Source organism: Pygocentrus nattereri, chromosome 14, assembly GCF_015220715.1.
Source record: "Pygocentrus nattereri isolate fPygNat1 chromosome 14, fPygNat1.pri, whole genome shotgun sequence".
Taxonomy (NCBI): Eukaryota; Metazoa; Chordata; class Actinopteri; order Characiformes; family Serrasalmidae; genus Pygocentrus; species Pygocentrus nattereri.
This window is the reverse complement of record NC_051224.1, coordinates 30,445,490-30,469,689: the sequence shown is the minus strand read 5'-3', so window position 1 is coordinate 30,469,689 and position 24,200 is coordinate 30,445,490. Positions and strand designations below refer to the sequence as shown.

The 24,200-nt window shown below is 37.9% G+C and overlaps 1 protein-coding gene across 2 annotated transcripts in view; it reads left to right on the top strand.

Moving 5' to 3' along the window:
* Window positions 1-7,892, top strand: part of rab28 (RAB28, member RAS oncogene family) — a 41,431-nt gene extending 33,539 nt beyond the window's left edge. Inside the window, exons 5-8 of one of the 2 annotated variants that reach the window (XM_017705395.2) lie at window positions 3,201-3,304; window positions 3,536-3,613; window positions 4,855-4,954; window positions 6,255-7,892. In XM_017705395.2, the coding sequence (XP_017560884.1) occupies window positions 3,201-3,304; window positions 3,536-3,613; window positions 4,855-4,947 (275 nt within the window). In that variant the 3' untranslated portion in view covers window positions 4,948-4,954; window positions 6,255-7,892. The remainder of the gene's footprint in view (window positions 1-3,200; window positions 3,305-3,535; window positions 3,614-4,854; window positions 4,955-6,254) is intronic. The other variant, XM_017705394.2, reaches the window with a different exon arrangement.
* Window positions 7,893-24,200: the final 16,308 nt, after the last annotated feature.

The following is a 24,200-nucleotide window of genomic DNA, read 5'->3' as shown; positions in this document are numbered from 1 at the left end:
AACACGCTTTATGCCGAGTACTGAGCATACACTGAGAAACTGAGCTACCTTGCTGCTGGGGCTCTTTACGGCCTGTTTTACAAAAACCAAGGCAGTTTTGAAAAATCAGTCAGAGTAAATTTGGCAGATATGAACTTCAGTCTTCAAATTTGTTTGAGTAAAAGAGCCGACCCTATACCACTTTTGATAGTGATGTATCCCTGATAATTACAGAAGTGTAGATTGTGTGTGTGTGTGTGTGTGTGTGTATATATATATATATATATATGTATATATATATATATATATATATATATTCGCACATATGCAAGTGTGTATGTAAGGTTGATTGATAAGCATTTAGAAGTGTTGAGGATCTAATGGATCTAAAGGATTAGCTGTGTTTAGTGATGGTAGCAGCCAGAGAGCCTCCTCTGCTCCAGACCATCATTAATAAAACACACATACTCACATTTACCTGTTTATACATACAGAGACAAGGAGTTAGTGTCGGTGCCAGGGAATGCATCTGCGTTTTTTGTGTGTATTGAGTATTCCTATGTGTAAAATGATCTCTTCAGTCTTGGTTAAATTAGTTTTTGCTGTGGTAGTATATGGATCACTGAGTGTCATTGAATGACTTATATTTGTCATACTGAGAGATTACCCATGGCTATGGGTCTCTGAACTTTAAGGGCTACAGTCACATAATGTTGACAGAGGGATGTCAAAACTGCTGGGGAATAAAGGTTCAAATCTCTCCCTGCATGGTTAGCGAGACTCTTGTCGTACAGTTATCTTCATATGTTGTCTTCAGGTATTTGTGCATGACTGTACTCAATAGAAACGGTACAGTCTGTAAACTTTTACAGATATTTTGGAAATTTACTTTAAGTTTGCAAAATGTCTAAAAACTGCTTCTTTCACTCACACTTTCACAAGGGCTTAAAAGCAGGGTGCTGGTGAGGATGAAAGCTTGAATAGAAGCGATCTTGAGGGAAGCTATAGGGAAACGCAATACCTTGCTACCTATACACACAGACACACTCCCGTACAGAGCTTCAGTAGACACTGGGTGTGTCTATCCCTGACACAAAGCCCAGAAAGAGAAGAAGAGAATCTTTACTTTCAGCTCAGTGACTTCTGCTTGACCCCTCTGTGTTGACCTGGTGGTGACCCCGCAGTGACATCACAGTGGGTGTGTGTGGCGAGTTTCATGGCTCACAGTGAGGCAGGACATTGTTGTGAATGCACTAAATCAGTCCATGCTGACAGCACATAGATTTCAGTTCCTTGAGGCCAAAATTGTGTTAATGTGGTGCATGCAGGTAATCAGTGACCACTTGCATAATACATGTTAAGTGAATTTTGGCTTAAACGTTACCTTAAGTGCATTGCATAAAATCTCTCTGGAAAGTGAAAAAATTATAATATTGTGTATGTGTAATTTTGTTGACAGTGGCACTGTTTAAATTTGCAGCTTAAAATGTATCCCTTTAAGCAACTAACATAAACATACTAAACTAACATAAATGCTTAATATATTTTATGCAAACTGCCATAGCTCATCTTTCATTCCTGTCATGCACACATACATGCAGATGTCATGTCTGCAGAGTCATAGAGAGGTCAGTATGTGTATGTATATGTGAGGGAATATGTTCCCTCAGGGTAAAGAGTACAATGTTCTATAGGATAATACTGTGTAATGGTAGCTGTAGCCTTTTGGGATGTATGTTTATTTCAGCTCTCCTTCTCTCTCTCTCTCTCTCTCTCTTTCTCTTTGTCTCTCTATATCTCTATCTATCTCTCTCTCTGTCTCTCTCTCTCTCTCTCTCTCTCTCTCTCTCTCTCTCTCTCTCTCTCTCTCTCACACACACTCACACATGCGCACACACACATACAATAAAAGCTTGTAAACCATCCCATGTTTATTGATGATTGCACTGCAGAAAGAAAAAAGGTGCTAATAAAAGGTGCATATTTCTGTGGTAGCCTGGTTTGTGTCTAATAACTAGACGAAAGATCTTATTTAGATATTTAGAGCTTAAATGTTACTTTTGTGATGTAGCAAACAGTATTCAACATACAGTGATGCAGTATTGCATTTAATTCCTCTCAGCTTTAGAAATCATAAATCAGCGTCTAAATAATACATTTATTTAGACATTTATTGTATCTGATCCTTAAAGACTTCATTTGCATTTGAATGAACTTGTTAATGATGTATTAAACTCCTTAGTGAAATTGTGAAAATGAGTCTATATCAAATAGTTACATTTAAAGCTGTAGTTCAGCTTTAGTTTTATATAATGAGTACTTTAGGAAAGAATTTTAATACCTGGAGTGAAATTTGAAAATTATGTTTATACGGCAATGCTTGGCTTTTAAAAAACTTTTTGTCTGACCACAGCAACTTTTGTCACATTTTTGTTGGATCGTTTAGGCACTTAGAGACTGCAGAGTGAAAGCAATATCTCCTTTTTTGCCACTGTACTATAGAGGTTTTGTAGTTTGGAAATTGCTGACACATATTTCTTCAGCTGTAAGTGTTTCAAGGTCTCACAGTTGCATCCCTAATTATTTTCTTCCAGCTTAGTGCTGTTTGGGTTGTGTGATATTTCTTGCATTTTTTTTTATCTGATCTGTAATTTGCTTTTGATGCGCTTTTGTCTTGATAATTGACTCGATTCACCACCTGACTGAGGAGCATGCAGTGGTTTTGATCCTGTACCCTTCCAGTATTTAGATTGGAGCTTGTCAGTGCACACCAACAGAAGAATCTTGCCAAGGCAATATTGTACACCTGACTGAATTGAGGATGACAGGCTGAAAGAGTCTCAGTACTCATATAGTGCTCATATTTCAGCTTTTTTTTCCGGTTTTCAGTTTATTGAACTTTGTGTAATCTTTGGATTTGTCCAGTTGCAGCAGTTTACATTTAAAAATAGCTGCACGCCAGTTTAGCAACTGCAAAAACGTCTGCAAAGCCACTGTGTACTGTGTGTACTGAACTGACTACAAGGCTGTATGTGTGTGACAGAGAGAGAAAGAGTTGAATTTCAGCCTCTTGGCTAAATTATTTTCTCTTATTAAGGTTGTGGTGGAGTGGCTACATCCTGTCTCTCTCTTTCTGTTTCTCACACATGAAAACACAGATTTAAACATTCTGCTTTTGTAAATGTGTGTGATTCTCTAATGTGCATGTATTGTTTGCTTAGTTGATTTGGAGCACATGCGGACAGTAAAGGTGGACAAGCATCAGCGTTTCTGTCAAGAGAATGGCCTCATCAGCCAGTTTGTGTCAGCTAAGACGGGAGACTCGGTCAGTAACACACACCTGCAAACACTAGCTCATATACTCTAAAGTATGAACACACATTGATCCATGCACACACATTAATCCAAGTATGATCCATTCATCATAAAAGTGTCACATAATAAAAAGACCATCTACCCTTTTAAAAAATGTAGATAACAGTCTTTCTGACAGTGACAATATGTTTATTTAAGGGAAGTCAAATAGTATCTTTGTGTCATTGTGTGTGTTCTCTAGGTGTTCCTTTGTTTCCAGAGAGTGGCAGCAGAGATTTTGGGAATAAAACTCAATAAAGCAGAAATAGAGCAGTCGCAGGTAAGCATGACCTATTTAGAATGTATGGATGCTTGTGTTTGTGGGTGGGCAGTAATAAATAAACACATTTTTTCGCATTTAAATGCTTTATTTTTTTTTTATTGAAGTACTTAAATAAATACATAACACCTGTCAACCTATTCTGCAATCCTTCTTTTTTCAGAATAAATAAATATTTATAATAGGCATTTTTGTCTCCCAAAGTCTAACAATATCAGGTGTGACCATCCAGCCATGTATGCAGATTAAGTAAACTATTTAAAAAATGTAATTTACTTAAATAAAAAATAATATGGCATGACTTTTTTGAAATGTTACAGATAATAACATCTTGCAAAATAAAGCAACTTAAAAATATGTTTACCTAATTGCAAAACATCTATAAATTCAGTTTTCTCTTAATCTAATCTAGTTTACCAAGTTAGGTGGTAAGACCCCAGGAAATCCACAAAAATCTCTTATTATTAAAATAAGGTTTATTTAGTTGGGAAAAAACGTATAACCTTGAGTTCAAGGACAAAATATTATACAGGTGCCCAAGTAGTTTATTACAAGGACCTCACGTTTTCAGTAGTGGTGAATAACTTTTTACATTTATATATGGTTGGTAAACTTGATCCTGTTTTAAATGTGAATTTATACCTTTATGAAAACTATGAAGCCTTAAAAAAATAATAATAGTAGTTTTTAAATTTGGAATTTCTAAAATCATTTTGAAATCTATTTTTCATTGACCTGTATGTTGGACTGCATCTGCAGGGTTACTGGTAGGGATCTGATTTAGTAAGCTAATCTAAAAGCTCAGCAGCTGTGTGTGTGTGTGTGTGTGCGTGCGTGCGTGCGTGCGTGCGTGCGTGTGTGTGCTGATCTCTCATTACTAGTTGTCAGGTCATCAGGTTTAGAGAGGTTAACATGAGGTCATGACCCCTGAACAGATAGCCTCTGCAGAGAAGCCCTCTCCATCATTCTGGAAAAGTGCGTGTGAGTGTGTGTGTGACAGAGAGAGAGAGAGAGAGAGAGAGAGAGAGAGATTAATGAGAGACTAAAGTGTCAACACTTGTCTTTCATCATAATTAATCATTATTAGCTACAAACACACTTTAACTGTTCTTTCTTGTCATTGCTCTTTGCATTCTCATTTTCATAACTCTTTGTTTTGCCTGTTTTTCCCCACCCTTTTACATCTTTTTCCTGTCTCTTCTTGCCTTTCTTTGTGTGTGTACTTGCATGCATATCTGTAGCGGATAGTTCGAGCTGAGTTGGTGGACTATCCTCAGGATGAGGGACTGATTACTCAAGACTCCAATCAGAGCAAGATCTGCTCTGTTCAGTAACATAACAGTATGTGCGAGTGTCTGTGTGAGTGTGCAAGGATGAGTGAGCATTTACACTTCAGCTGTAGAGTTTGTTGCTTTGTAACTGTACCTGTAGTTTTCTTAGATCACTGGGCTGTTTAGAATTGACCTGAATCATAGTTAACGTAGCTTTCATGTGCATTGTTAATTCATGTGATTTTTCTGCTTTTCCATATGCTTTTATTTTATTGTGAGGCAGTGTCATCAACCATTCTTGAACATTTCAAAGGACTTTTCATTTAAATATCATTATTACGTTTCCCACAAAATTACTTCTTTTAACCATGGTATTTAACTGACATTTTATAGGTGTTTCTGAGAAACTAATATGGGTGCATTTCATCTTGTAATTCTCTACAAGTTTGCTAGTTTGACCTCTTTCATTGCCGGAAAAATAACTGTTATATTTGTACCGTAGTAAACTCCTGCTAGTTGCAACAAAAGTAACTTACATTTAAATTAAGTAGCAGGCCAACCATCTGAGCATAGTAAGAGTTAATTCATATGAAGACACAATGCTCCAGGATAAGGTTAGTTATTGTTTGAAATTTGCATATTCGGATAGCACTGATGAATCCATGAAATGCTTCAGATTCTTAAACAATATTTGATATTTATCTAAAAAGGTATATAAAAAAGCAGAGAATAATAAATCATGTACATCATTAGACAGTGACTAATGAAATGCTTTTATTCTTTTAGGACGTTATAGCGATCTGTCTGTCTGTCTGTCTGTCTGTCTGTCTGTCTATCTATCTATCTATCTATCTATCTATCTATCTATGTTTACATACAATAATTTGTAATACATGTATAAATAAAAAAAATAAATCTATAGAAAGCCTCAACTGATTCCCATTATTTATTTCATCAAATAACAAAATTATATTTTAAATTAGAAAGCTAAATCTTTGGATTTTAGTCTAACCAGGTAGGTGCAGCCACATGCTTATAAGTGAAGCCTTTTAAACTGGCCATACATCTTGTTATACCACAGTGTAATAGCACTTTGCAAACCGGGCTGAGGCGTTTCTGGTTACAGATTGTGCAGGTTGTGCAGTTTGAAACATATCCAGACAATGGAAATAAGGAATGACTATTACTGTCAAGCTGTCTATTGATGGTTAATGAAAAGATTTGGCCGACAGCAACTATATCCAGGACTGACCACCTTAATAATCTATCAGTTAGTATTTTCAGTGGTAAATCATGGATTTAGAAAGGGGTTAGATAAAGATGTGCTGACAAATTGAATGTCTTCTCTCCTTTTCATGCTTGGCCTGTAGCGAGTGGTGAAGGCGGACATTGTGAACTACAGTCAAGAGTCTGTGGCCAGGACGGTCAACCCTCCACGAAGCTCCATGTGTGTCATACAGTGATCAACAGACACTGGGTTCCTTTTTTCACCTCCCCTTTTCTCTCTTTTTCTCTTTTCTCTCTTTGTCTAGATATCTCTGAAAGGATTAGTAAGAGACTGCAACCAGCAAACTGCTCCATAAAGCAGTGCATAGACTACACACACTCATACCTCTTGGCTCTTGTATAAAGTGTGTGTTTGTGTGTATGTCTTCAGTTTTAGTTGTTGATATTCTGAAGCAGTGTTGTATTTATGCTGAATACGTTTAATGTGCACAGCATAGACACATTCCTACATTTGCTGTTATATAATTAACATGTTGTGGAGGGCAGCTCTTCAGTCCTTGTATTTACAACACAAGAGAAAAGCAGATTTTACAATTATTGTTTTGTGAAAAAGACCATGATAAAAGAACAGAGAAGAACAGGGAGAGAGGTAGGGAAAGTGAAGGTGCTCATGTGCCGTGAAATGAACTCCAAGCAGAACCTCGCTACTCGTTTACAGATTCTTCTTTTCTGTCTGTTTTCTCTTTGTTTTGCTAATTAGAGAGAGTGAGTTTCAGAACATAGTGTATATTTAAGAGCAGAGCATAGCAGCGCCAATCTTCAAACCTTGAGCGTTTTTTTTTGTTTTTGTGTAAGCAAGTCCAAAGGGAGAAGAAGGCAAAAGATTGTATTGGTTTCTGATGGTGAGAGCAATTGTTGTCAAGCTACCAACTGGGTGGGAAGTATTGGGAGTGCAAGATGTAATGATAGTTTAGTATAGTAGTGTGGGACCTAATTGAGACTCAGTTGAAGACATCTCCACTCAGTCCAAAGTGACTGTCACAGAATAGCCAAACTCGAGCTGTGATGACTCTGGGTTCTGATAGCTCAGCTCAGTCAGGCGGTGCATGTGTATCTTAAATGAGCCCTGTAGGTAGGATGCTGCAGTCAGAAAAGCTACTTTCTAAATGTACCTAATAATGAGCATGCTATGGAGCAAACCAGCCAAGCCATGTCCATCAGTGGAGGACTTTTCCAAACTGCTCTTAACACACTATCAACCCAGGATTCTTATTTTACAGTGTTTTTGCTGTGCTTGCTCTCTCTATTTTGTAAATGTGCATCATACCATCACATTTATTATAAAAAAAAATTTTTCCCCCTCTGCTACCATATTACAGTACATACAGTCACAACATATTGCAATGATTTCTTGTTCTGGACCAATAAGGTGAAGACACTTTTCTGCAGAACAGCCATGACACTTTAACATCCACACAGGTCTTCACCTCAGCTGCAACATATGTACTTGACAAATGTTTTTTTTTTTTTTGTCTTGTGAAAGTCTATTTTTTCTGTTGTGTCAATCCTGCAAGTGTTTTCATTCATGAATTGTAATGGGATCTGAAGAACTCTTGGAAAAGTTCTGTCGAATGTCTTCTGAAAATCTTTATTTAAACACTAAGCGTTATCAAGCCAAGCTTTACTCGTTCTAGTGAAACAGAATGTTGTATACTCTGTACATTTAGGAATAAAAAAAATGTGTCGTTTTGTAAGCATTATTAAAATATTACAACACGTTATGATGCTTATTATTTTTCATCCTTTGGAAATGTGAAACATACATTTTCCAAATCCAAATCCCAAGGTTGTATTATTACTATGGCAGATGATAGTCATGTGGTCGAGGAAATTGTCCAATATGAATATGTTTAAAGCGAGATGGCTGTAATAGAGTGTAATGTGATCTGGGTAAGTAGTTATGCTTGAGATCCTCTGCTCTGCTCTCCTGGGCTGTTCGCCTCATCAGCTTGCAGTTTTTTTCCTGCAGATGTAGACCTAAAAAGTGATTGGCAGTGGAGGATGAGTTGACCTGATGGGGAAGTGAAATACAGTTAAAGCAGTTTAAAACTGCAAAAACAAAAAAAATTTGTGTCTGGAAATACATGAGTAATGATCATTTGAAGAGCCCATTATGGATTGTGAGACTATTTAAGGAAATGTAAAGGAAAAATGATATTCCAAGAACCTTAAATGTATATTCCTCTTTGCAGCGCTCTTTTGTGAGTATAGGTGAGGCAGATTAAACAGTCTGGGTTGATGTGAAACCACAGAGTGTGATGGAGAAGCGAACAATAGGGCTGGTATCAGTTAAAGCAGGTGTATGATGTGTCCTGAAACATGGCCGATGTGCCTTTTTCATCTGCAGGTGTGACAATGCAGTTGAAGACAGAGGAGACCCCAGGGAGCTGTAATTTCAGCCCTGCTGGGGCATTTTTCACACAGAGAGTGGCCTTACAAACACACTACTAATGAGGGAAAAGCCCTTTGAGCCTTCATCTTTACTTAAAGGGTCCCTAAACCCATTTAGACAGGTGATGTTTTTATTTTTATGTCATGATTGTATACTGAAATAAATGTTTAAAACTTTTATTTATTATAGGGTAGAAACATTTTAATTTCACTAATCTCTAGGAATGTGACAAAAGACAGATTTACGTCTAATTTTTTTTTTTTTTGAGCTACAGAAGTTAAAAATGTTTAAAAATGGCTTGCTTCATTGCGATTTAGATTGACAATGCAATGCTCCTTTCTAACAGTTTTTTTTTGTGTTCATGCAAATTTTAACCTAAGGTAAAATAAGATCTGTATATTTCCTACTTAATTTCTATAGTGTTTTGTATTATATCTCATGTCTTAGGCTCTGAATGATATTCTAAATAGGGATGCACCGATATGCCTGAAGACAGATTGACTCTTAACTGGATGAGCATTACAAAGAAATTTAACTTTCATTCTTGTTGTTATAAATGCAGTAAAATTAATAAAATGTAGACATTTTAGCACAGTAGCCCAGCATCACCTAAATATTCTGCGCTTCAAGAGTACAAGAAATAGATAATCAAATATCGGTTTGAAAGATCAGTTAAATGTAAACATGTGCCAGTAATCTTATTTTAAGCAGTTGTCTGACATTTCCAATACAGTACCAATGTCATCATGCATCTCTAATTCTATATCAATATGTTTACAATAAGAGAAAAAAATGAAACTTACATTATTTGTTGCACATGTATTTAATCACCACTAGTGAACATCACTTTAAAATGCAATAAACATGAGTGTCTTAAGCCGTTCTCTAACTTTGATGTCCCACATTATCTGAATCCATTTAACCACCGGTGGTTCCAAAATGCACTTCGTCATATTCTTCTTTCATTTTTCATAAGCTACATTCAAAAAGGGAGAGCTGTTACTGTCTTCCTTACAGTCAAATAGATGGGTGATATAATTTTAAACCCTTATAATAGAAGAATCTGGGCTATAAACTATAAACAGATGGTGTCTCCTCAGTCATATACTGTGTAAAAAATATTTTTTATAAAATAATACAAACAGCATCTAAGATTTTTAGCTTTCAGCAAATTTCAGTAAATTGTAAGCATATCGCAATATGTGTATGGGCAGCTTTTACCAAAAATAAATAAATAAATAAAAATTTGCATTTATGTCATGCAGTTATTTAATAATTTGCCTTACGATTTGGTCATGTAAATGCAGATGGGAAAACCAAAATATTCCCTGGAGAATAAGAGGTTAAAGAACATTATTAGTTATGAAATGAATGATTAACATCAAAACCTATGAAATCATAATACAACGTATGAAAATCACAAAATGTATCACATCACAATTTTTCTACCAATGCACTTAGACTGTTGCTTACAAGTGGCCTGCTGCTGCTGCTGCTGTGGTTGTTGCTATTGTTACTGTACCTGTTGTTGGTGATGGTGGTGATGATGTTATAGCAACTCAAAGGTGCTCCTCGAACTTGTGTGCATGCCTCTAGCTCCTCATATCCGCTATGTGAAAAGGACAAAAAGGAAAGAAAAAGAAAGAAAAGGGAAAAAATTGCAGCCGTCACCACTGGTGACAGGCCGCTCTCCTTGCTGTTTGGACAGGTGTTTTATTTTTATTTCGTTTTTTTCCCCCTTAAGAAAACAGCAGCACATCACTTTGCCCTCCTGCTCAAAAAGACACAAGGAAAGAATAATATGTGTCGGAAAATACGGCGGAAAAGGGGCTAAACCCTGACAGACGGGCGGAGGGATTTAAGTCCTGATGAATTTGTCCGCCTGTTCCACCGGCTGCTGGCTGTGAGTGATGGTGAGGCTAATTTGCTCAGTGTCAGTTAGCTTTTGCTGTGAGAGTCTCTGCTGTGGAAGAAAGAAGAAAGTGAGAGAGAAAAAAAAATTCAGTTCTGACAGCAGAGGAAGCTGCTTTAACGGCTCTCAGGGCACCGAAACCAGTCACTAAATGCACAGACGGCACCAGAAAGAGGCACTGAACTCACCAAAAAAAGTTTCATATCATATCATATTTGTCAGTCAGTATTTGACTTAAGTAATGTCTTTCACTGCCGCCCAAACACAAACAAAATATCATTTATAATCTCAATTCATTCACATAAACATTAAAATTGTGGATTAAAGTAAAAAAATTCTCAGCAGAATAGCAGAAGAGTAACTGCTGTTACTAAACTGAGATGTTCTGCATTAAATGCTTCGAATCCTTTTGCTGGAAGTGAGCAATTTAAAAAAGTAACTGCATAGATTTTTCATGCTTTTTCCCCCTTTTTTCTTGCATATATAGAAGCAACAAATGGAAGTTTGCAACCAATGATTTTGAAGGCAGATCGTACCACTTTCTCTAGCTGCTCTCTCTCTCTTATGCTATACTGTCATACCAGCTACATATGGAGAAAGGTCAACACACTTCCCACAATAACTATAAGAGTGTGTCAGTCTCACGTCACACCAAATTTTTTAAGTTCTTATTAAAAGAAGCCTTTAGTGATCTTTTCCCAAAAAGACAGCAATGTTGCTCTCCCACTAAAGCGATGTGTTGACGATCGTCCCCAGAAACTTGAAGGAGGCAACCATCTTCACCTCTTTGCCATTTATGATCAGAGATGGTAGGGCCACCTTCCATCTTCTGAATTCTGAACTCCTATGTATGTAAGTGCAAAATGAAATCACTACAAGCATCAAAAACAGTGAACAATAGCACGAACAGCAGCAAGCACAAGCAGCACCAAAACAAATCACTGATTGTACCAAAAATCACCAATCATGTACTAAAAGCACAAACAGTAGCGAAATGAGCCACTAAGAGCAACAAGAACACCTAAGCCAATAACTAAAATTACCAACAGTAGAAAAGTGAGTCACTAAAAGCACCAAAATCACCAAAAACTGAACGCCACAAAAATAGTTCATTATTTTCTTGTGTCAAGTGGTTGCACACATCAACACAGGACATCAACACAATTTCTTTAAGTTGGCTTGTTTTGGCAATTCATGTAACACATTCATTGACCACTTGACATTTAAATCACGTAAGTTCAAAGCAGTATTTTTTTCAATGTAGGATTGCTGTTGTATTAGTTCTGGCTTTAGTAAACATGGTTGAAATCTTTCTTTCATCTTGCATACTTATTACCTAGAGGTTTTTATTACTATTTCTGTCCCTATTAAGCATGCCATGTTGTTAAATAAATGTGGTTATGAACGTACGAAATTATGAGTGCTTGCCGAAGCTGTGTGAAATCTTAATCCAGTCACTTTATTAATCTAGTCACTATACTCCGTTTATTTTTGTGAGACATATAGCCACCCGGTGTATGTAAGGTCTGTCAAAACGTGACTAGTGATAAGTTAATTATGGTCAGTAGTTTTCACCTTCGACACATAAGGCCTGGCTTGGAATCAAGGAGAGCCGATCAACATGACAGTCCTGACAGAGTTGAAGCTGCGCCGAACACCTTAAACTCCTAAAAACCTACAATTAGTCAGTAATGAGGTTCAATTACATTTTATTAGGGACTTTAAAATGGTCTCCGATGAGTAAGCCGGTTAAAGGGAGCCGGCTGTGCGATGCACAAAGTGGAGAATAAGTGCTCATTGTGGAAGAGAGATGTTTGGCCTATGTTAGTGCATGTGTGTGTGTCTGTTTTACAAGTGTTTTCAGAGTGATGTCAGACATTAACGATGACATTAACTGTGAAGTTGCCGAGTATGTTCATTTCAGTGGCGCTGATCTGTAACTGGATCCCGACTGACCTCTGTACGCTGGGTGGTTTTAGGGTCTTCCGTAAGTACCCACATCATGCACGCAGCACAGAAGGAGACATTGTGGACCATCGGCTCATCGCTCAGGCTGAGCTCTTAAACATGGACAATAGGCCATCTGTTTGCCAGAGGCAAGGAGATTGTTAAAGTCAAGTGTAAATAAATGCCACCTGTATTAACTCCCATTTGGGTGGTCAGACTAGACGTGCTGATACAGTTAGACGTCTTAACAGTTACAGTGGAACTGCCTATGGGATGGGACAGGGTTTTGTGAGACATTATTTGGAGCCCATCTGTATGCCTGATGGATATTACAAGACTAACTGTGCTTTGCTTTTGGAATTTTTCATGGGCTGACTCGATGCACTTTCTTCCTTTTTGGCAAGCACATATGAGACAAATACTTGAAGTTGAAAGTTAAAGTTGTTTAACAGAAAAAAATTGGCATAGTGGTTTGGCTGACAGATACAGTAGATATGATAGTCGGGGATCACCCTTAAATGATTTATTTTTCAGTCATTAAACGTCCAGTCAACAGCAATTATTTACAGTCATTATTCAGCATCAGGAAAAAAACAAAAAAAACAGAAAACACATATTTCACAGAAACTTACACCGAATCCTCAACAACTAAATATAATAGCAGTTTCTTAGTATTTATTGTGTCCACCCTTTGCCTATAATACAGTTTCAATTCTTTTCAAAGCACTTGCTTTCAGTTTTGCAAAGAAATTCGCAGGGATATTTTTCTACCCCTCCAAAGTTCAGTCTAAGAAGTTGGTTGCATTTTCTGCTTCTTCCAATTCAAGTAATTCCAAACATGTTCAGTGATGTTGTGGTCTGGACTCTGGGGTGGTCAGTTCATTGTTCTGAGAACACCAGCAGCTTCTTTGTTTATTTGATTTCCTTTTTTCAATAGTGGCTTCTTGACAAATACATATCCTTCCAGACCCATAGTGTTGAGTTACTTTTGTACAGTGGAAGGATGGACAGAAAGTTTTTTTCAGATTTTAATCAAGAGTGGACCTTGTTTTTCTTCTCTCTCTCTCAAATATTAAGGATATAAGTTCTGTTTTTTTTTTGTTTTTTATTTGATGCTGACCATTTTGGTGGTCAACCAGGTCTTTCACACTTTCACAGAGTCCAATTTCTGTATGGCCTTTAGTACATACACATATTGTTTGAACACCAGTTTTTTTTCCCCCATATCTTCCTTTGTATTTCCATTTCTGTATGCAGGTAGATTATGTTATATCTAGTCTCTTGCAAAAATATGAAAATGAATACTGTGACTGGAAATTAAAAAAAAACACGAGAAGTTCAGGAAAAGTGAGTGTGAGACATATTACAAAGCAGTATATGGTAGCAGCACTGGTTTGTAATATATGTAGTTTACTAAATGATATGCCATTTATTTGGACAGTAAGCATTTATTTGTTTAAAAAAAAAAAAAAAAAAAAAAATATATATATATATATATATATATATACACACACACACACACACACATTATATTGCCAATTGGCTTGTTTGCCTTCACACGCATATGAAATTGTGTGAGATCCCAGTCTTAATCCAAAGGGTTTAATATTTAATATTAATAATTTTGGCCCACCCTTTGCAGCTTATAACAGCTTCAACTCTTCTGGGAAGGCTTTCCACAAGGTTTAAGAATGTGTTTATGGGAATTTTTGGCCATTCTTCCAGAAACGCATTTGTGAGGTCAGACACTGATGTTGGACGAGAAGTTCTGGCTCGCAGTCTCCGCTCTAATTAATCTCAAAGGTGTTCTATCAGGCTGAGGTCAGGACTTTGTGCAGGCCAGTCAAGTTCTTCCACACCAAACTTGCTCATCCATGTCTTTATGGACCTTGCTTTGTGCACTGATACGCAGTCATGTTGGAACAGGAAGGGGCATCCCCAAACTGTTCCCACAAAGTTGGGAGCATGAAATTGTCTTTTGGTCTGCTGAAGCATTAAGAGTTACTTTCACTGGAACAAAGGGGCCGAGCCCAACTCCTGAAAAACAACCCCATACCATAATCCCCCCTTCACCAAACTTTACACTTGGCCCAATGCAGTCAGACAGTTACCGTTCTCCTAGCAACCACCAAACCCAGACTCATCCATCGGATTGCCAGATGGAGAAGCGTGATTCGTCACTCCAGAGAACAAGTCTCCACTGCTCTAGAGTCCAGTGGTGGTGCTTTACATCATTGCATTCGATGCTTTGCATTGCACTTGGCAATGTAAGGCTAGAATGCAGCTGCTCAGCCTTGGAAAATCATTCCATGAAGCTCTCTACACACTGTTTTTGAGCTAATCTGAAGGCCACATAAAGTTTGGAGGTCCGTAGTGATTGACTCTGCAGAAAGTTGGTGACCTTTGCGCACTGTACACCTCAGCATCCGTTAACCCTGCTCTGTCATTTTATGTGGCCTACCACTTCGTGGCTGAGTTGCTGTTATTCCCAATCACTTCCACTTTGTTATAATACCGCTGACAGTTGACTGGTGAATATTTAGTAGCAAGGAAATTTCACGACTGGACTTGCACACATGGCATCCTATCACGGTACCATGCTGGAATTCACTGAGCTCCTGAGAGCGAAAGAATTTGTGATTCTTTCACAAATGTTTGTAGAAGCAGTTGGCATGCCTAAGTGCTTGGTTTTATACACATGTGGCCATGGAAGTGATTGGAACACAATTGATTGGAATTCAATGATTTGGATGGGTGAGTGAATACTTTTGGAAATATAGTGTATGTGTATGTGTGTGTGTGTGTGTGTGTGTAAATATATATATATGTATATATATATATATATATATATATATATATATATATATATATATATATATGTTTGTGTGTGTGTGTGTGTGTGTGTGTATGTGTGTGTGTGTGTACCTGCAGTGCCTTTGCATGTGCCTGTGTGTGTGTGTGTGTGTGTGTGTGAGAGAGAGAGAGAGAGAGAGAGAGAGAGAGGGACAAATAGATCTAAATGCTTAGGCAGCACTGTAACTCAATATGGTAATCCCAATAAAGTTTTGTTGAAGTGAGTTGAAAGAGAGCGGAGCATGAGGTTTGGAGACAGGATTGGCAAGAGGGAGACAGGTCAACAAGAACCAGGAGATAAAAAAAAATAAAAATTAAGCAGAGTGTGTTTGCACGGAAACCTGTGTATTCTCCATGTCATCTGGTAATGCATACTTTCCCTTACCATCTCTCTGTGGTCTCTCTCTCTCTCTCTCTCTCTCTCTGTCTCACTTACTTTCTCTCTCTGTGCTTATTTTAGTCACTGCTGAAACCTGGTGATGACAGTGGAAGCCACACAGGCCGAGTGAGAAAGAGGGTGTGGATCTGTAGCCAAGGTCAGCAGGACGGAGAGATGGAGGGAGAGAGGGGGAGTGAGAGGGAGAGAGATAGGTTACACCCTCCTTTGTTCCTCTTTTTCTTCTTTTTTTTCCACCTGCAGTGTGCCAGAGCTACAAAATAGGGGCATTCTGGATGAAAGGAGAGAGACAAGGAAATAGAGAGAGGGGGAGAAAGCAAGTCTCCTGTGTGGCTTGCTCATCAGAGGAAAAAACTTGTGACTGACAGAGAGAGAGGGAGAGAGAGAGAGAGAGAGAGAGAGAGAGAGAGAGAGAGAGAGAGAGATAAAATGTGTGTGAATGGAAGTTTGTTTTAGAAAACGTGTTTGTGTGCGCATCATAAAGACAGCAAGACTGTGAAAGAGAGTCACTGTGGCTGCGGGTCGGTGTAGTTGTGTCACTCAGTTTGGCTCCAGAAAGGAAGCACTAGTTAAAGTAGAGGATATGGCCAATTCCAGAGACTATATTTATAGTATGTGTAGGATGAGCGGGCCAGAAACAGCATTAACTCCACATGAAAAGCACTCCGACTCTGACAGCTGCCCCGGCTCTATTCACATATACCATATACCCACAGCCGTTTTCTTTCCAAAGCACAAAAAATATCATCACACAGTGGTCAAATGAGTAATTCAGGCATGGGATAAAAAAAGGGCAAATGAAGCCTAATAAATTTTTATAGATAACAGTATATCATACAATGTCAGAAATAGGCTTGTGCCTGTTACTGCTGATTAGAAAAAAGAAATAAAAGTTTACATATTCATTTATTTCATGCAAACCATGAGCGTAATTTCCAAGTGGGTAGGGAGGTTCCCTACATCACTAGTAATTACTTTATCACTCCTTCCCTGATAATTAATTTGGACAGTTTTTAAAAATTATGTTATAAAACATGACAAAATTATTGGATTTACTGATATAAGAAATTTGGCCATAAATATTTTTAATTTATAGTATTTATTTACAATATAAGAGCATTAATAATACTGAGATAATACATATTCATTTAAATATTTTGTTTCTCATTGTTTTTATACTATGTTAAACCTAGCAAATAAATAGAAATTGTGCACTAAAATTTGCAGAAGATTTGCAGAAAATCACCAAAATATAATTTGGATGGGGTGTTCAAACTTTTGCATACAAAGACAAAAAAGACAAAAGTGTTTGGTGTGCGGTTGCCTACATGATTGTGTAGACTTTTGACTATGTTGGGTGATGTGATATCCCACAATTATTCTACCTAGATTAGATTGTTTTGTAGCCACATTAAATATGTTAATATACTATTCTCACAACTTTTACTGAACAACACTATTATCATATTCTGTGGTCTCACTTTATTTGGTCCTTCACTTGACTATCTATAGATATTCAATTAATTAGCAAACTATCTGATGGAACTCCTGGTAGGATTAGTACTAGGGTTAGGTTTAAGACCAGAGTTTTGGTTAGGTTTAGGTATTGTATTGAGGTTACAGTAAGGGTAAGGGTAAGGGTTTGATTCAGGGTTTAGAGTATAAAAAATGAATTATTGAATGTAAGTTATGTAAGCGAAGCAATTACAAAGCATCTACAGTGGGCTATTCAAATAAAGTGTTACCTCTGTTTTTGTATGAAGAAATATAAGCCTACAATCAATCAATATGTTTTCTTCTGTATCCACTTAACTGTTTATTGTGGTTATTTCCATGGTTACCTGAGTAAGAGGATTCTGATACTAACAAGGCTTAGTCAGAAACCCTATAAGCAAATATATTTTTGATTACTTAACACAGTTTAAGAGAACTGTGAGATCATTCAGGCATGCAGTTTGCATGATTCCTACTGGGGGACAAGCTTCCATTACTATTGCATGGACAGATAAAGATAAAGATAAAGATTTATAAAAGGTTCTTTGGTATATGTCTTAAGATCTTAAGTGATACTGTACCTATAAGCAAAATATCATAAACGGAAATGTTTTTAGGTCATTGGCTGTCATGCCTAATTTGAAGGGGGAAATGGGTTTCTCACCCTTTTCTTCAGTTTCATAGAAAATGAAAGTTTTTCACCAGAGCCACTGAAATCACAGCGCCGTTAAAATGGATTTTGTGCTGGAAACCAGGCCCAGTTCAAAATTAGCCCACTGCTGGAGCCCCATTTCAGGGGTGAGAGAGAGGAAGAGAAAGGAATATAGAACGGGAACAGAGTCTATAAAAGGACCCCAGAAATGAGACTGGCCGTGACGAATCAAACTGATTTATTTCTGCATTAAAATGTTCCACTATATACTTACCAAGGACTATGGTCGCATACATTCCTAAATGATTAGCAGCTATATAAAGCTGTATGTGTGTGTGTCACCAGAGGAAGCTTTATTCGAACCCCCAAGCAGAACGAATGGCAATGGCAGAGGACTGCAAAAAAAAAAAAAAACATCTGAGGCTAAAACAATACTCTGTTAGTGAAGTTACTGCTGGTCCTGGGGTGGGCAGGAGATGCAGACACAAAGAGAACCACAGACTGATGGTATGTCTGAAAAGAGGCCTCAGATATTTTGGGAAGTCAGTCCCTTTGGGAAGCTGAATGTGTTGTGACACAATAATACCAGTAAACCAATAAGATTAATTTAATTTACCATACTTTTGATAAAGGTTTGGCCAAAAATGTATTTTTAAATGCCTTCATGACATAGAGGGTGTTGCAAAGCAATAGGAGGCAAAATAGTTCCCAGAGAACACTTTTTTCAGACTATTTTACCATTATCAGCATTACATATAGAAACTCAGAAGAGAACTGTAGGTTCACTAGTTGTTTTCAATAGTACATAAAATGGCTACATTAGTGCTGTAGACATTGTCACCCATGGTTCCTGTCACCACCACTGTAAAGAAACTTTGTCTTGAGTGAACAATTTGAAAGACATGTTTGCATTCATAACAGCATGTTAACACATATATAAGCTAACCATATCACTTTACCATTAAGTTAAGCGATACTTTTTTGATCCCACAACTGGGGAAATTACACCTCCAAATTTAACCCATCCGTGAAGTGAAACACCACATACACACTAGTGAACAGACACAATAGGAGGCAGTGAGCACACTTGCCCGGAGCGGTGGGCAGCCCTATCCACGGCGCCAGGGGAGCAGTTGGGGGTTAGGTGTCTTGCTCAAGGACACCTCAGTCATGGACTGCTGGCCCTGGGGATCGAACCGGCAACATTCTGGTCACAGGGCCAGATCCCTAACCTCCAGCCCACGACTGCCCCAAATTTTTTTATGGAATCAGTTATTAATCAAAATATTGCAGTGAGATATTACTTGATTACTTGATACTACTTAAGATAGCACTGATAATAACTAACAATAAAATTGAATTGAAGTGTCAGATACATTGCTATGCTAGTTGCTCTTTTAAAATGTTTGTTTGTGACACAAAATGAATGTCATATCAAATGTCAATAATGAAAAGAATCAAGTTACTTACATGTTAAAATAAATATGACAATGCCATTGAGCAATCATGCTATTAACAGAAATATAGACCAATATACCCTTACACAAATGGCTAATCAGCCAATCACATGGCTGCAACTCAATGATTTAGGCATGTAGAGGTGGTCAAGACAACTTGCTGAAGTGCATCAGAATGGGGAAGAAAGGTGATTTAAGTGACTTTGAACACGGCATGGTTGTTGGTGCCAGACGGGCTGGTCTGAGTATTTCAGAAACTGCTGATCTACTGGGATTTTCATGCATAACCATCTCTAGGGTTTACAGAGAATGGTCTGAAAAAGAAAAAATATCCAGTAAGCAGCAGTTGTGTGGACAAAAATGCCTTGTTGATGTGAGAGGTCAGAGGAGAATGGGCAGACTGGTTCGAGATGAGAGAAAGGCAACAGTAACTAAAATAACCAACCAAAATCTCTTAGGAATGTTTCCAACACCTGGTTGAATGTATGCCATGAAGAATTAAGGCGGTTCTGAAGGCAAAAGGGGGTCCAACCTTTTACTAGCAGGTACTAGTACCTAATAAAGTTACTAGTAGAGTAGACCAGCCTTTTGGCTCAGCATTAAAGAGGAAGTCTCTTTCTGTAGGCCTCTTATTGGCTATTCTGGAAGCTTTTAAATTATTCCTTTGTTGGGCTGCTAGTGAGCAATGTAGGGTGGGGAGCTGAGAACCCTCTGCTGTGAAAACAATTTACATCTATCCACAAAGACAGCCATGCCAAGATAAACTTAGTAGCACCATTCTTTCTTTCTTTAGATCAAAAATTGTGAACTGGCACACTATTTTTACAGTGCATTTTTAAAAATAGCATTTAAACACAGTAAAACACTTTTATAAATACGGACCTGTTTGCTCTTTGTTTCTGATTTTGTAAATCAGACACACATCTATTGAAACATAATCCATGTATGGCAAAACTGCAAAGTTTAACTGAGGTACCCCTGAAACAAGCGGAAAATTGCATTTTATGGCTACTGTGAAAACACGATATGTTGTTTAGCCCTCTTTTCTACCCAGTTACAAAGTACATGCACACATGCACAACGGTATGCTCATTTATAACACTAAGACAGACCCAGTGTAATAAGAGGGAGGTGGATTACAGCCACATTATTCTATCTGTCCTCATTTACCCCTCTCTCGTTCACATAACACATTCATCTTCATATCTTTCTCTCTCTCTCTCTCTCTCTCTCGCTCTGTTTCTCTGTCTCTCATCCAAACCTCTTTGTGCTATATACTGTCTGTGTTGAAAATGATACGGATTGCCTCCCAGGTCCTCCCCGTCCTAATGCTCTGATTGGACCCAAGCCATTTCAAATGCCGTTTTAAAACTTTTTTTTTTTCTTAAATGCCTTTTATATTTGATACAGGCCCTCTGTCTGTGTTTATATTCTTCACAGAGGAGCTGGAACTATCAAAAGGTGCCCCTGATCTGCTTCATCATTTATCAAGTCTTTTGTAAAAGAGAAAATAATGAATCCTTGCCGTTTTCCCCCTATATCTCATGTCAACAGTGCCATCAGTCTAAGAGGGAGCTGCACACACACGTCCTTCAAGGCATATGAGGTCTGCTGGCTTCTTTTCTAAGCTACAAGCTATGCAGCATTACTTGATGGCGAGTGCTGGCAACCACTCTAATCAGTGCCTACGTGAAATACCATTTACACTAGCATTTCACTTCTGTCATTGCAAAAGCCTTTACAGCTATATCATACTTATTATGAAGTTATGTGATGTCCAGCCTTACAACAGTACAATACAGGCCAACAGTTTGCAAGAACTGCTTTTGTTAAAATCACCATGAGATTTTTTATTTTTTCAAGAGGTAAGAGACAATAATGTGGTTATTAACACAGAATAAAAGGTTTTGGCTAAATGTCTGCAGCAGTAGTGTCCAACCAACTCTGTATTCCTGCGCCCCATGATGCTTTAAGTGACTTATTAACAGAGCTTTGGACAAAGCATAAACATTATGTTAAAGACTAATGATGTCCTGACATCATAGAATGTATATATAACCCCATTTCCATAACCTTTGGTACACTGGGCAAATTGTAAATAAAAACAAAATGCAACAATGTGTAAGTCATTTAAACCCTATATTTAATTGAAAATAGTACAAAGACAATACATCAAACCTTGAAACTGAGAAATTCTACTGTTTTTTGAAAAATATATGCCCATTTTGAATTTAATGGCAACAACATGTTCCAAAAATGTTCATGCAATTGTGTAATGCTAAAAGAACACCTGGTGCTTTATTGGCAACAGGTCAGTAAACTGGGGACAAAAACGCATTGCAGAGTCTTTCAGAAGTAAAGATGAGGAGAAGTTCACCACTCTGTGAAAGACTGCACATGCAAATAGTGCAATAATTCAAGAATAACATTTCTTAATGTAAAATAACGAAGATCTTTTGCTTTTCATCATTTATGATACATAATATCACTAAAAGATATTATATTGAGAGAATCTGGAGAAATCTCTGTATGCGAGGGACAAGGGAAAAAGCCAGTATATGCTGGGAATAATTTGGGGGCCCTCAGGCAGCACTGCATTAAAAACAGACAAGATTTTGTAGTGGAAATCATTGCATGAGCTCAGGAACACTTCTGAAAACCACTGTCTGTGAAAACAGTTACTGTAAAAACATCACTGCATCCACAAATGCAAGTTAAAACTCTATAACACAAAGAATATATGTAAACAGGAAAACAGGTGGAAACAATCAGGGGCAGAATCACGAAACAAGGGGGCAGGACTGTGAAGTAAAAACAACAGCACATGGACAGGACTGGGAGGGGCCAATCGTGACAACGTTTAAAAAAAAAAAACAAACAAAAAAAACACTATGACAATGCTCATTTCTGCCAGTAAAGGGAGATTTATTTCTGCCAGAGAGATTTTTCTTTTGAGTCCTTGTTATTCCCTGCGGTTCCTCCTCGTTCTGTAAGGGAGATTTTTCTTTTGAGTCTTTGTTCTTCCCAGCAGTTCCTCCTCGTTCTGTAAGGGAGATTTTTCTTTTTGAGTCCTTGTTCTTCCCAGTGGTTCCTTCTCATTCTCTAAGGGAGATTTTTCTTTATGAGTCCTTGTTCTTCCCAGTGGTTCCTCCTCATTCTCTAAGGGAGATTTATCATTTTGAGTCCTTGTTTTTCCTAGTGGTTCCTCCTCATTCTCTTAGGGAGGTTTTTCTTGTCCTCATTCTTCTCAGTGTTTCTTGCTCATGCTCTTATGGAGTGTTTCCTGCCTCAGTGATACTTTTTTGGCGGTGAAGCCACATGTTTTGGAAAGATAGCTACTATTAGGCACTATTCAAATAACTACGTTTATTAGAATTGAGTCTGTATCTCTTGAGGCAGGGTCAGATTGTTTGTACTGCCCCAAATAGTGAAAGCATGTTTGTTCTCTATGTGCAGAAAGGCAATTTATTATGTTTTGTCTCTTTTTTGCTTAGTTAGATTGGTCGATCAGTGAGAGCACCAGTGAACATGAAGTTTACAAGAATGTGACTGTCAGAGGAATCTGATTTCTTATCAAATCTGAATTTATGATTTCCAGATTTCCAGATTATATATGAACACTTTTCTTCTTGGTTCCCAAATAATGAAGAAAAACAAACAGCTCCCAGACTTAGCTTAAACTACTTACTGAACATGAAACTGGTACAGGTACTGGTGCAATTGTATGGCAAGTGAGTGTGTTTCTAAAACCACCTGTTCATTGTTATGGGTCTGGTTGATTTTTAGTGACAGACCAGAACATTTGTTCCATATTTTATCTGGAATAATCATTTAGTTTGGCATCATAAAGACAAACTCCTTCTCTCTCTCTTCTTTTTTGTCCTTTTCCCTGTCTTACCCCATCTCTCACTCTCTCTCTCTCTCTCTCTCTCTCTCTCTCTCTCTCTCTCGCTCAAGTCCAGTTCAATTCAGAAAGCTTTATTGGCATGACCATATTTAGTTACACTGCTGCCAAAGCACTGTTCAAATAACAAGAACTAACGTTAAGAGTAGTCAGTCTACACTGGGCACCCTAGGCCCTGTGAGTGAGCGAATGAGTGAGCAAGCAAGAGAGTGAGTGAAAGAATGAATGAGTGACACATGGAATTCCCGGTAAGCACGCGTGGAGTACCATGCTGATTGGTTGAGTTTGATTTAAGATTTGCTGTCAGTGTGACGAGAGCCAGAGAGCTCGTACATCACGGGCGCTGAGCGGTGACTCCAACTTCACAGCTGGGTGGAGAGAGAGGGAGGGGAAGGGTGTGCGTGTGGGAGAGAGAAAGAGAGAGAGAGAGAGAGAGAGAGAGAGAGAGAGAGAGAGAGAGAGAGAGAGAGAGAGAGAGAGAGAGAGAGAGAGAGAGAGCTTGCTTAAAGGAGCTGGAGAAAGGGAAACAGTGGGAAAAGAAAAATGATGGAGAGAGAAAAGGAAAGAAAAGTGAGCTTTCCTCAGCAGACCTGAGCTCTGGTCATTGAGTTAATCTAGACTGTATGAGGGCATTCTGAGCACATCAGATTCAGTCAGTGTTATGAGGACAAAAAAGTAACACACTGAATTTGCTCAATTTTCAAAATGAATGAAATATATTACATCAACACAGTCAAAAGTCAATACACTAAAAGACAATCTGTCTTAATGTAATATATTTTATTCATGTGGAAATTGTGTACAAATTTGAATGGACTAAATTTACTGCATTACTATTTTACAGTGCCAGCAATTGTGCTTTGTTAAGACCTTTTATTTGTCTTTTGCAAGGTGATGTCATGTCTATGTTATTGTAAATATAACATTTCTCCCAGCATGATGCAGGTTTGAGTTCAGGTTTGAGTTCAGGTGTGAGATTCCTGCAAAACTTTGGGATGCTATAGCACAGCAGCTATATCTT